Genomic DNA, 12,619 nt, shown 5'->3' on the forward strand with positions numbered 1-12,619 from the left:
TGGAGACACAGTGGTGAAGGAGCAGGGCTGAGAACACCACTCAGAGTGAGTGTGAGACAGACACAGTGTGCACACAGGCAGGTGAACAGTGACAGTCTGTGAGAGTGCAAACGTAGCGGCATCAAGAAGGTGGCAGAAAGTCTCTTTTGTCGAGTGACCTGTGAGGAAGTGAGTGGGAGCTGAGATGGGAGGGTTGGCTGGGAACTGGTGTTAGAAGCAGAGGGACAACGTGTGCACAGAGGCTCTGGGTGTGCAGGGCCTGGCTGCTGGAGAGCTGATATGTGCACCTGTGGAGAGAACATGGCACGTGAGGAGAGCTTGGCCAGGTGAGAGGGTAGGGCATGGCACACGACTTGAGATTGACAAGTTGGGTGTGGACTGCGTGGTGGAATTGGAGCTTGTAAGGTCACTCAAAACAATGTACAGTGACCCAACCTTCATCTCACCGTGTATTACCACACATTTCAGTATTGCCATGACCAGAACGGACATGCATGTGTGTGCATAGGCACAAACAGGTGCACACACACAGGTGTGTACAGAGCGGACCCATGCTCTCCTAGAGGTCCTAGTAGTTAGGCGGCTGTCTGTGTTTTTGGCTGTTGAGTGGAGCCTCAGTGGGTAGAGCCCAGCTCTGGAGCATGGCACCCTTGCTCATGGGGCTCGGCACGTACATGGCTGATGGTTCATATTTGAAGTGGTAGCTGGAGCTACCCAGGGGTGAGAATGCCTCATTCTCACCTGCACCCTGGCTCTGTGAGGACAGTGGCACTCGGAAGTTATAAGCCCTCAATGTGGCCTAGTGGCCTGGATAGAAGCTGGAGCAGAGCTGTGTTTGGATCACTGTTGAATTGGGGTGGAGAACTGGGCTCACACCACTTGTGGATCTGATGTTGTTTGGTTTGTGCTTGGATTGAGGGAATGGACCTCTGTCGTGATGTCTGATCCGTCCTCAACCCTTTGAGCCTGTTGGCCACTTGCTCCCATCTCCTTGCTGGTTCCTCATTCTCCAACTCCTCCCTGTTGGGGTGTGGGCTTTTCCTCTTTTCTACCACAAACCTCCCACCATGTGGTTTACTGAGGCCCTTGACTTTTATCAGCATTTGGGTGCTATTGCTTGCTTCCTTCTCTCTCACTGATTCAGCCTCTAGATAACTCCCTTCTCAGTCTTTCTGCTGATGTTTAAGAGCATCATGAGTTCTTGGTGCTGGTTCACCTGCCCCTATAAACTCTCCTCCTGCCTCCTTCCCACCTGTGCTCACCAGGGTTCAGTCCCTCCAGCTGCTCAGGCCAGAGCCTTGGGGTTGTCTGCACCTCACTCCCCATAGTTGATCTATTAGCAAGTCCCATGTACTTAACCTGCACACCATCTCACTTCCATGCTGCATCCAGGCTCAAGCCACAATCTCTCATCTGGATTCCTATACTGACTTCTGTCTTCTCAGCTCTGCTCTCCCCATGTGGCAATTTGTCCTGAACCCAGAAGCCAAAGAGTCCTCTAAAAATCATTCTGCTATGTCATATGTCTACTCAAAGTCCCTAAGTGCCTCCCTCATGTGGAGCATGAACCAACACCCATGGTCTACTCTCAGCCTGGTGGAGCAGGGCTTGAGCAGCCCTCCCTCCCAGGCACCTGGGGCTCCCTCTTAGTCACTGCCCTCTGTGCCACAGTCCTTAGGTCTTAGCCCCAATGTCATCTTTGCCATGGGTCCTTCCTGGCCACAACCTGGAGCCCAGACCCCTTTCCTGCTTGGTCTCCTTACAATGAGCACTCCTCGCAGTGTGCACAACTTGTTTATCTGTCTTCTTTATTGGTGGCTGATTCGGCCTCCCAGGCCCAGGACAAATGCTGGGAGCTATGCTGTCTGTAGGCACATTTTAGGGTGGCTGGTATTGCAGGACATCTGGGCCAGCTCTGCTCTGCCCGCTTGTCATTTTCACCTGTGGCCTGCCTTGGGGATGCCCTTGTGGTGGTGCCACAGACGCTGGGGCTCTGATGGTACACTGCCCCTCTGTCCACTCAACACGGCCAGAGCAGGTGTCACAGCCCAGCCTGGAGGAATAGACACTGGGAGGAGAAGCAGTGGGATACAATGCTTAGTGTGCGCAACTCTCCCAGGCACCCATGGCCCTCTGAAGAGAGCTGTCCTGCTTGATGCTCCAGGCAGGTCTTGTGTTCCCAGTGCTTCAGAAAGTCTGTGTGCTGTGGTCAGATATTGTCAAAGAATAGTGTGAAGTCTAGCACAGTGCTGCTCCCTAGAGCAGCTTTAGAGCAGGGGACAGTGCTATCACTCTTCTTTTATTATTCATATGTGCACACAATGCTTGGGTCATTTCTCCCCCCTCCCCCACCCCCTCCCTTATCACCCACCCCACCCCCTCCCTCTACCCCCACCCGCTCGATACACGGCAGAAACTATTTTGCCCTTATCTCTAATTTTGTTGTAGAGAGAGTATAAGCAATAATAGGAAGGACCAAGGGTTTTTGCTGGTTGAGATAAGGATAGCTATACAAGGAGTTGACTCACATTAATTTCCTGTGCGTGTGTGTTACCTTCTAGGTTAATTCTTCTTGATCTAACCTTTTCTCTAGTTCCTGGTCCCCTTCTCCTATTGGCCTCAGTTGCTTTAAGGTATCTGCTTTAGTTTCTCTGTGTTAAGGGCAACAAATGCTAGCTAGTTTTTTAGGTGTCTTACCTATCCTCACCCCTCCCTTGTGTGCTCTCGCTTTATCATGTGCTCAAAGTCCAATCCCCTTGTTGTGTTTACCCTTGATCTAATGTCCACATATGAGGGAGAACATACGATTTTTGATCTTTTGGGCCAGGCTAACCTCACTCAGAATGATGTTCTCCAATTCCATCCATTTACCAGCGAATGATAACATTTCGTTCTTCTTCATGGCTGCATAAAATTCCATTGTGTATAGATACCACATTTTCTTGATCCATTCGTCAGTGGTGGGGCATCTTGGCTGTTTCCATAGCTTGGCTATTGTGAATAGTGCTGCAGTAAACATGGGTGTGCAGGTGCCTCTGGAGTAACCTGTGTCACAGTCTTTTGGGTATATCACTCTTATCTCCTGGTGTTAATGTCACAGGGAGCCTAGCTGATGAACTGACACTAACCTGAAACTTGCTCTAGGGCTGGCTCCTCGGGGGACTATTGTGGGCACCCTTCTGGGATTGGTGCTGTGTGTGAGGTTTGGCCTGGACGATCGTGCTGTTGCAGTATGTGCTGGACACAAAGTCTTCATGCTGGATGTGGAGGTAAGATGGCCATGTATGGGAGCTGTGGAGTGCATAGGTGGTGGAATGCAGGGCTGAAGTCCAGCCTGCTTTCTGTTTCTTGATTCCTTTTAAAATGATACTTTTAGTTTGGAATATTTTTATAAGATTCTGGGGGAAAGGGAATGAAAACACACCATTATCTAGCGATTGGAAAGCCTGTGGACTCAGATAAAGCTGTTGATATAAATTTTAAGAACTTGACATGAAATTTGGTCAGGGGTGTCTTTAGCAGACATGTTTAATGAGGTGCTTGTTTCTGGAGCTGTGTACTTTAGATGCTCCTCAGATTCTTTACCACACAGTGCTTTATTCATCTCCATGTCAAAATCCACTTTCCACCAAGAATCACACTTCTCACTTATTTCCTAGTTGGATGTGGAGAGTGGATTATGAGAAGCCTATGAGAGCTGGACACAAGCAAGGCAAGATACAGCTCAGCTGCTTTTCCTAAGGTGTTTGTCTGTAGGCTGAGATTGGCACAGCCCCGGCCACAGAAGAGGAAGATGCAGAACAGCTGCTTCTCCTAAGTTGTTTATGTTCAGAGAAGCAGGAGCTCAGGTTTCTCCTGTTACAATGCCATGCTCCTTCCTGAGAACCGCTGCTCCACCCTGTTTACCACTGGGTATAAAGGACCTCCTGAAGGAGGATGCCAGGCTTTTGCTTTTGCTTTTGGCTTTTTGATGTGGGAGGCTTTGGAAGGGAAAAGGATTGCTAAAGGGAAATTGTTAAAGGGGAATTGCTGAACAGGAAAGTCTGCACCGAGAACTTTATACATAGGCTTTAGAAAAGCTAAGCTAAAGAAAAACCACAGAGAACACAGGACAGTGCAAGTCTGAGCACCAAGGCTTTAAGAAAGCTAAAGAGAGAGCATGACAGTGCAAGTCTGGGGGCAAGGACTTTAAGAGAGATTATGCTAAAGAAAAGCTAAGAGAAAACATGGGACAGTGCGAGTCTAAGGAAAGAGACTTTAAAGAACCGAAAAGAAGACTTTAGAAGCAAGGTTTTAAAGAACTGTAAAGGAGTAAGGCCTTAAAGAATATAGATAGAGAAAAGAAGCAGAGTAAATGAAGAGAGTAATAGAGATAAAGAAGCAATGAGGGTTGTGTGTCTCCACCCAAGCACCCAACACACCTGGTCCCACTTTCTGTCTGTCTGTCTATCCTGTGTCCTTTCTGAATCTCCAGTTGCCGCCCAGTTAAGCCCAGTTAGGTTCAGCAATAACAAGGGAGCGAGAGAAAGCTTGTTCCAATTGGGGACAGTGGATGTGAAAGTCAGCCTCTTCTAGGTTACCTAGTGTATAAGCCATAGTCAGACCAGCTGTCAAAGAGCAGGAGATGGGCATGGGGAAGCTAGAAGGAGGACTCTGTGTCCTCTGGTCCCTGTTCTGCTTGAGACTTGCCCAGAGCCTGGCATCTCACTGTGTCATCTGTTTGCCAGGTCAGCACAGCTGGCACAGTGAGGGCCTGCTGCAGTTTTTCTTGCTGGGCCCGCTTTAAAATTAGAGAAGGGAAGCTGTTAGGCATGGACTGCTAGAGGGCCATGGTGGGCCTCGTGTGCCAGGCATTTGGGGGACAAAGAGGAGACATTTCCCATCTTGAGACAGTTTGGGGGCAAATTGTGAAAGTGAGGGTTCTGTTGAGGACATTAACATCCTCGTGTGCATCATGGCAGGACAGACGGGTGCTGTGTGAGCTGATGGCAGGCCTGCGTGTGTCCAGACCAAGTCTGTGATGGCCTCCTGCATCAGCCAGTGTTTCAGTTCTGTGCAAACAGGTCTACATCTGGCTGCTCCATCACTTAACAAAAGGGACCACAGAGATGGAGAAGATGGACACCTTACTGTCAGGACAAGGATCACCAAAACAAATTGGGGAGCTACTTGAAGTTGTTGGTATTTGAAGGAAGATAAAGTGTCCAGAGAGGCACAATGATTAACATAGGGTTAAGTTTTCCACATCCAACAGTTCATGAAAATCTAAAGTGAGGTAGCAGAAATTTGCCCCAGCTGTGTGTCCAATCTGTGTCCACCTTGTGATATCCTAAGTGGCAGGTACATAAATGTGAGGAGGTTACTGGGGAGAGTGATTTAGTGGACATGAGAAACTGCCAAGTAATAGAACAAATCCAAGAATGGTACACATGTTCTCAACAGAACACTCAGCGAGTCTATGTGACATTGGCTTTGAAAGAGTTCAAATAAATACTGAGCACTTTTTGGTAAATGTACTTTTTAATCATCTAAGTTATAACTGTAGACCATTAAAATGAAACAACTTAAAGGTTGTTCATTATAATGTTATTCTTAGACAATTGACTAGCTTGAGATGAATAGAAATTTATACCTCATAGCAATTTCTCTTACCTATCCATAGTCATACTTGTGTTATAATATTATCTTTTCTTTTGCGGCACTGGGGTTTGAACTTATGATCTCATGCTTGCTAGGCAGGTGCTGTACCACTTGAGCGACTCTGTCAGCCCTGTAATCTTATCTTTAACAATCTGATGGTAATTGGTACAAAACACTTCATATTCTAAATTCTGTTTATCAAGGCCATATGTTGGATTATTAAAGAAAGTCTTCATAGTTGAGTGTCTACCTGTAAGTTGTATGTATGTATGTATGTACATATCTGTTTATCTTTTTATTTTTCAATCTATCATCTGTCTGCTTCTTTCTTTCTCTCTCTCTCTCTGTGTCCCTCTCATCCATCTCATGTGTATTAGGGGTACCTGTCCTATCTAGATTGAGTGGCATGAGGTCAAAGCCAGTGTCCCCTGCATCTGCGGGAGCACACCTGCCCACCCCTCCACTCCCCCCCTCACACAGTGGGAGGCAACTGTGACTCTCAGGAGCCCTGGCACTGTCACAACAGTTTGTCAGGTACATTATGGAACATAAGAATATAACACTGGTTTCTAAGGCCCTATGTGGGCTGTGGAAGGTTTAGAATTTAAGGAAAGGATAACCCTCTTGGTGTAGCTGTTAAACATGCTGTCTTATTACATTCTGGTAATTCCCTAAGAGAGAATAGCTGCTAAGGGAGGGAGATTGAAGATAGGGTGGATACATTCTGATAGGTAGAGTATCAGAGAGGGAGACAGAAGAGCCAGAACCAAACTGAGACTCCGAGACAGTGGTAAAGACAGGCATGAAGAATCCAAGGCAGAGACAGAGGGAGACATTGGAGAACAGAAGGTTGAGCACTCACCTCCTTCCTGCCCCATTGGAGCCACCTGGGGGGAGGGGTCCAGTGGGAGAGGAGAGTGTCAGGAGAGGGCACAGGAAGTACTACCTTTGTATTTTGTGGGGTCAGCTTTGGTTAGTTTTTGTCTTTTACAGTGGCTGACCATGTGGCTGTGACTGCTCATGTGTTCTTTGGAACTCAGGCATCAGAACTCTAACTTTTATGTTTATATAGGAGTAGTTCCAAATCCAGAAGAGGGGACAGGTAAAGTAGAATTTGTTTTGGCAGGAATTCTTTCTTTGATTAAATATGACTTTGATGCATGTATGTGGAGGTGAGTCCACAGACTTCCACCTTAACCTTGCTTGGTGAATTTTTGCAGAAGCCGTCTGTGCTAGCAGAGCTGCATGGCCATCGGGGCCCGGTGACAGCAGTGCAATTCTGTCCTTGGCAAGCAGACGTCCTCATTTCAGTGTCTGAAGACAGAAGTTTTAAGGTAGAGTGGGAGTTAGGCGTGTCCAGATTTTAGAAAACACTACAAACACATTTGTGCATTTGCACAGAGCTGTGTTTCCTGGTCATTGCCAATACATAGTTTTGTTTCTATACTTACCCAACAAGGCTGTTTTTCTATGTTTCTCTGCGAAATTGAATCTTGATATTGTGGCTTGGCTTGGAGGTTAGGTGGGGTTCTCCACAGCATGGCCATCTGGGCTAGAGGACCACAGTGGCATCCACAGTGCTTTAGTGGCCAAGGGCCGAGGAATCAGTGTCCATTGGCAAAAGATCAAAACCAAAGAAGAATGCAAACTCACCTCTAGGTAGTTAGTTACTATGATTTTACTAAGTAAGGGAGGACATTATAAAGCAATGAATGTGTGTCAGAAGAGAGATGTTGTGAAAACACGTTAACACATTCCCTGACCTTACCTCCTTGGTGGCTATAAGAATAGAGAATAGAGTTAGGACTCAGCCCTGTGTGTGTGAACCATCTGCAGTAAAGACGCTACTTCATTTTTCACTTCCCCTCACTGGGGCATCAATAAGACACATAGGAGTCTTTTCAGCCCTCTCTTAGGCCTGTGTCTTCAGTTGTTTCAAACCCATAGGTGCTTCCCTGTAGAAGTGTTGGCATTGTTTTTCATGATTCTGACATCTTATATTGTGTTTCAACAGTTCCATTTACATGAGAGTTTTTATTATTTTTGATAATTGTTCACAAGATTAATTTGTAGTCCAGTAGAATTTAGTTTATTCTTTACCAATGATGGCAACATTTTTTACCTCTTCTAAAGAAATGTCTGTTTGTCCAAAGGTCTGGGATCATTGTATGGGATCGTTAATATACAGCTCATCCATTTTAACAGGTAAATTAAAAAGTCTATATTTTCACTGAATAGTCTGTGTAATCAAATTGTCCTGTGTCTACCAGTCCTCAGATGGTGGGTGGATACCCAGGGGTCTGAGTACATCTGCCGCGCTTAAAAATAACTCTTCATTCACATTGTGAGCTGAATGGATGCACATTACATTACAGTTAGAGTCCTGAAGGTTTTTAACTTAAATTGACATAAGCCAGGAGTCTGGCTTCTCTGTTGCAGGAAAATATACAAAGCATGCTGGCTCTCAGATAAAGTACCCAGATGCAGGGAGCCACGAGCCCTCTGCTGTCCTGTGGAGACGAGGCCCAGACTGGAGGTACCTGAAGGGTATGGAGCCCTTCCCGGTCCAGTGTGCAGGGAGGAGTGTGCACATGCTTGGCCCACTTGGATGGGCTAGACGCCTTTGAATACCTCATGAATCCCAAGATAGTTTTGTGCTTTCCTCAGAATGTCCTTTCAGTGGTTAAAGAAAGCAACTTGATCTCACAAACCTCTGACCTGCTTGTTTGGTGCTGGGAGAGATTTCTGTGGTACAGGTCTCCTGGGAGCACAAGGCATGGTGCATGTGATGTCCAGGGAACAGCCCATCGACCAGGCTCTGTGTTCTTCCTGCACCCTGTGGGGCTGGCTCATTGAGTTGGATGTGCTCCTCTTGTGTGCACTTTCCTCTTGTGGGGAAGAGGAATAGAAATGTAGCACAAGGCTACTCGTCCTTTCTGTGACGAGAAGCATAAGATGCTGTTTAAAGAATATACAGAGTCTTGGTGACCTGGTAGAATCACTTACATACCCAGATTCAAAAATCTTCCTGAGCTCAGTTTATCATGTGCAGAATATGGTGTTCTAATAACTTGTTTTTCAGCACTTAGAAGAATGCTGGAATTATTTTCCTGAAGTTAATTCATATGGAATTATTTGACTATCAAGAACATAATTATAAAGTTGACCTTTGATGTCATTTATAGCTAAGTTAGGAAATACAATGTTTCCCAACCTCTATTTGTCTAGTTCTCCTAAATTCATATCAGTTAAGACTAAGTTTTAAGTGAAATGATATTCTAAGCAACATTTCTAAAGAATGAAATAAGAGGTCCATTTAACTTCTGTCTTCATCACTAAGTGCGTAATATCACTGACCCCCAAGTGTGATGCTGGCCGAGCTGCATTTCCTCTCTCCAGGTCATGAAGCTGCTGGCAGGACCGGTGCTTTTTACTCGAGGCATCTTCCCTTTCTTTCCTCTCATTCATGGAGTTTTCAAAGTTTGTGTTCCCTTACAATTTTTACCTTCTGGTAAGAAAATCATTTCAAAATAGTCCAAACTTGACTGAAGGAACTACTGTCAGGAAGCCCCTGGTTCCTGGCCCAGGGGTGCAGTGCTCAGGAAGCTGACAGTCCTCTGCTCATTTCTGCAGCTTACCCACTCTTGAGTCTGCTCATTCATGAGGAAAACAAGCAGCTTGTCACTGGCTGCGCTGATGGCCAGGTGAGAGAACTTTGAGGTCACATCACGCATGGGCGTGGGAGGTCTTGGTTTCCCTGTTACTGTGAAATCTCTTGGGTCTGAAGAAGCCATTTACCCTCGTGTGCTGGGACTGTAACCCTCCTGACAAAGTGGGGGCCTAAGGGCTTTTAATCTAGTACTGGGCCCTGGGCTTGCAGAGGAGCTGGTACTGTATATTCTAGCAGTGGGACTCTGGAAGATAGCAAAAGATGGCAACACTTCTCCACCAGCATCAGTTTATATGTTTTTGAAAACTGAAAGTATTTAATCTGCTTCAGAAAGTTTTGTGTGAGAATTTTTGATTTACTTTACAAAGCATGGATAAAGTTGTCGTGAATATAAATTTGGCAAGTATATACTTTCAGAAGCTAAGGTAATTTAGTTTCTTTTTACAAAGTCAGATGCTATTATCCTGTGTCTTACCACCCAGCAACAGGGTCAGAAGTGTTCATGGCTCTGAGGCTGTAACAAGTGCCATAGAGACATAGGGCGGGGGCCTTAAGGACCTCATTTGTGGCATTCAAGGAGCCTATATGACAAGGGATATAGCTGTACCTGACCTCAGCATTGTGGACTGACTTCCCTTTGTGAGGAAGTATGCGTAGGCTGTGGGGCCTCCCTGGGGAGGGGACCTAAGAACGTCTCTGGACGAAGGCGAGGGACAATTGTGCATGACTTGTCTGCCGTAAACCCGTTTTCCTCTGGGTTTTTACTGCTTTTTCATAAGTACCATTTGTTGAAAGGAATACATGCCTATGCGTGCTTTGCTTTTGTAGCTTTGGATCTTCAGTTTGATTGAGGGCCACCACTACCGCTGTGTGGCAAGTGTAGACCTACGGAAGCAAATGGAGACCTTCTCATCCAAAAGGGTGAAGTCTGGGCTGCCCAGACTGCCAGGTGTGTTGCTTGGGTGTCACGGGGCCTCCTACCTGGACACAGCACTCATGGCCACCCACAGAGTCTCTGTTGGGCAGGCTGGAGAGGGAGTAGACAAGAAGTTCCTTGTTTGGGAAAAAGCCCGGTTCCTGACTTTAGATCCAATGAGGCTGTGGCATGGCCTTTGAGCCAGAATGGAGGCTGGGCCAACAGATGGAGGTGCTGAATAGGGAACAGGGACTCAGATGGCCCTGGGTTGGTGTCATAGCAGCACAGGCCTTTCAGCATTCAGAGAATGGTATCTGAGCAGACCGGTGACTCCACACCATGGTCTGTTTGTACTCTGTCTTCTGCATCAGTACTGAGCAACCTGTCTCTTCCTGCCCATCACAGATTCACTTCTGCCAGCCCCATCACACCCAGGTCTTCCCTTGTCTCCTAGAGTTCACACATCTCAATCCACCAGCCCAGGCCCCTCTAGGTCCTCACTGTGTCTGTTATTCAGAATTGCTTCCACCTGTCATAGGTTAGATGAAGAGCTGGCCTCTACCCTAAAGTGTTTCTTTGTCCCAGAGAGCTTGAGGACTGTGTTTAGGGGTGTGATGTTAATTCCATGTTACTGTGCTGTCCTACGCATTTATCCTCCTGCTTGCTCACACCTTTAGTTTGGCTTTAAATGACTTCTTTTTTAAATTAACTCAGAAATGCCAACTTATCCAGCATACCTATTTCTTCCTAATGCTTTAAGCCTTGGATTCCATTATTTCTCTTATAAATAGCCATTTATTCTTGAGATAAATCTTAGGCCCATTTTAGGGACCCATGGAGTTAAGTACTTTACATTGAAAGTCTTTTTTCCTCTCCCCCTTCCTTTGGTTCAATACATGAAAATCTATCCCTCACAGACTTTGGAATCTACGGTGTGATTTTTATTTTTAATCTTATAAGTCTTTTCTGACTTGTGATTCATTCTAGCACTTACTGTAGCATCTCACTGGACCATTATTTTCCTGTAGTTTTGATTGATAAGTAACTTCACTCCTAGCAGGGAGTCAGCGCCTCTGCAGAGAGGAGATGAGCAGAGGAGAAGAGGCAGAAGCAGTGCTCCCCGTGTTGGTGCTCTCATGCTGTAACCTTTCTTACTGTGATCTCCTGCACTCTGACCTCCCACACCGTGACCTCCTGTACTTCCCAGTTTCCATGAGGGGCAAGTAAGTGTGAGAAGAGCCTTTTGAATTCCTTAAGGGAACATGGGGCTCAGTTTTAAGAATGATTAAAACAAATACCAAATTCTTTTGTCTCAGATTTTAGTGATAATATTTGTTCTTAGAATCATATATTTTAGGTCTTAATTTGGTAAATTTGAACTGTTTTATTTAAGCCTCCTTAATGGAAAGAATTGGAGTATTTTAACTTCACTCACCAAAAGCCAGGTGGAAGTTTACCACTGTGGCAGGACTTTTTCTTAGAAAGTGGGCATTGTAATCAAAACTCTGAAACCCCTTTTCTCCCACATGTGCCATGAATTATGCGTTTCTGGATAAGTACTTGGGAAAGTAAGAGGCAGTTGTCTAACTGTGATTGGAATATAATAATGAAGCTTGGGTAGCCTTGGAGACTGAAATCAGTTGAAGAGGAGCTTCTTATTTTCTCTACACGGGGGGGACCTGCTCTGAGAGTCATGTGAGAGCTCAGGGCACTTGCTGAGAGTTGCTGTGGTCCTGGGAGCCAGCACTCCCTGCTGGTCCAAACCACAGGAGGAAGCAGGGACCAAAGACAGGCTGACCTGTGCAGTGGGGCTGCCCCCTGGACAGGGTGGACTGGAGGCAGGGTGAACTGGAGGCAGGGACTCCTCCTGCTTCCTCAGCTGCGGTGCTCCTGCAAGGGCAGAGCCAGGATCACACCATCAATTTCTGCTGGAGCACGTAGTGCAGCACTGGTCTGGGGAGCCGGGTGGCTGTGATGTAGCAGTGAGGAGGCTGAAGGCTGGCAGCTGGGCTGTGTCCTGGAGGTGGAGCTGAGAGAGGACTTGCTGCAAGTCCCATCTGCAAAAGCGCTTTGATTCTAAGCCTGGCCTGGTTCCCAAGAGGCTTACTGATTGTTCATTGGTAGCAAACAGGCTGGTGTTGGCATTCGGATGAGCTCTGCCACTGGGGGCCAGGGGCTTTCTTCTTTGAGTTTGTCTCCTTCTTCACAACCGTGGAAGCACCATTAGGAGGAGGGATTGTGAGAACCTCAAGCTGCATGCCAGGATCCTCTCCTGAGCAGAGGGCCCCAAAGGACACAGCCCAACCTCTTTGGTTACTGCAGAGGAAATACCAACCATGAGGGTCAGAGCCAAGCTGGGGTCAGCCTTTTGCCATTTTGAGATTCTTGTCCCC

General features: G+C 46.5%; 1 protein-coding gene across 1 annotated transcript in view; it reads left to right on the top strand.

Annotated features, from left to right (window-relative positions):
* Wdr27 (WD repeat domain 27) overlaps positions 1-12,619 on the top strand; it is an 88,481-nt gene that overhangs the window by 19,226 nt on the left and 56,636 nt on the right. Inside the window, exons 4-9 of the mRNA XM_074070055.1 lie at positions 3,145-3,269; positions 6,861-6,974; positions 7,794-7,845; positions 9,274-9,344; positions 10,139-10,259; positions 11,284-11,449. Of these exons, the coding sequence (XP_073926156.1) occupies positions 3,145-3,269; positions 6,861-6,974; positions 7,794-7,845; positions 9,274-9,344; positions 10,139-10,259; positions 11,284-11,449 (649 nt within the window). The remainder of the gene's footprint in view (positions 1-3,144; positions 3,270-6,860; positions 6,975-7,793; positions 7,846-9,273; positions 9,345-10,138; positions 10,260-11,283; positions 11,450-12,619) is intronic.

The sequence above is a fragment of the Castor canadensis genome, chromosome 1, assembly GCF_047511655.1.
Source record: "Castor canadensis chromosome 1, mCasCan1.hap1v2, whole genome shotgun sequence".
In the NCBI taxonomy this organism is placed as follows: Eukaryota; Metazoa; Chordata; class Mammalia; order Rodentia; family Castoridae; genus Castor; species Castor canadensis.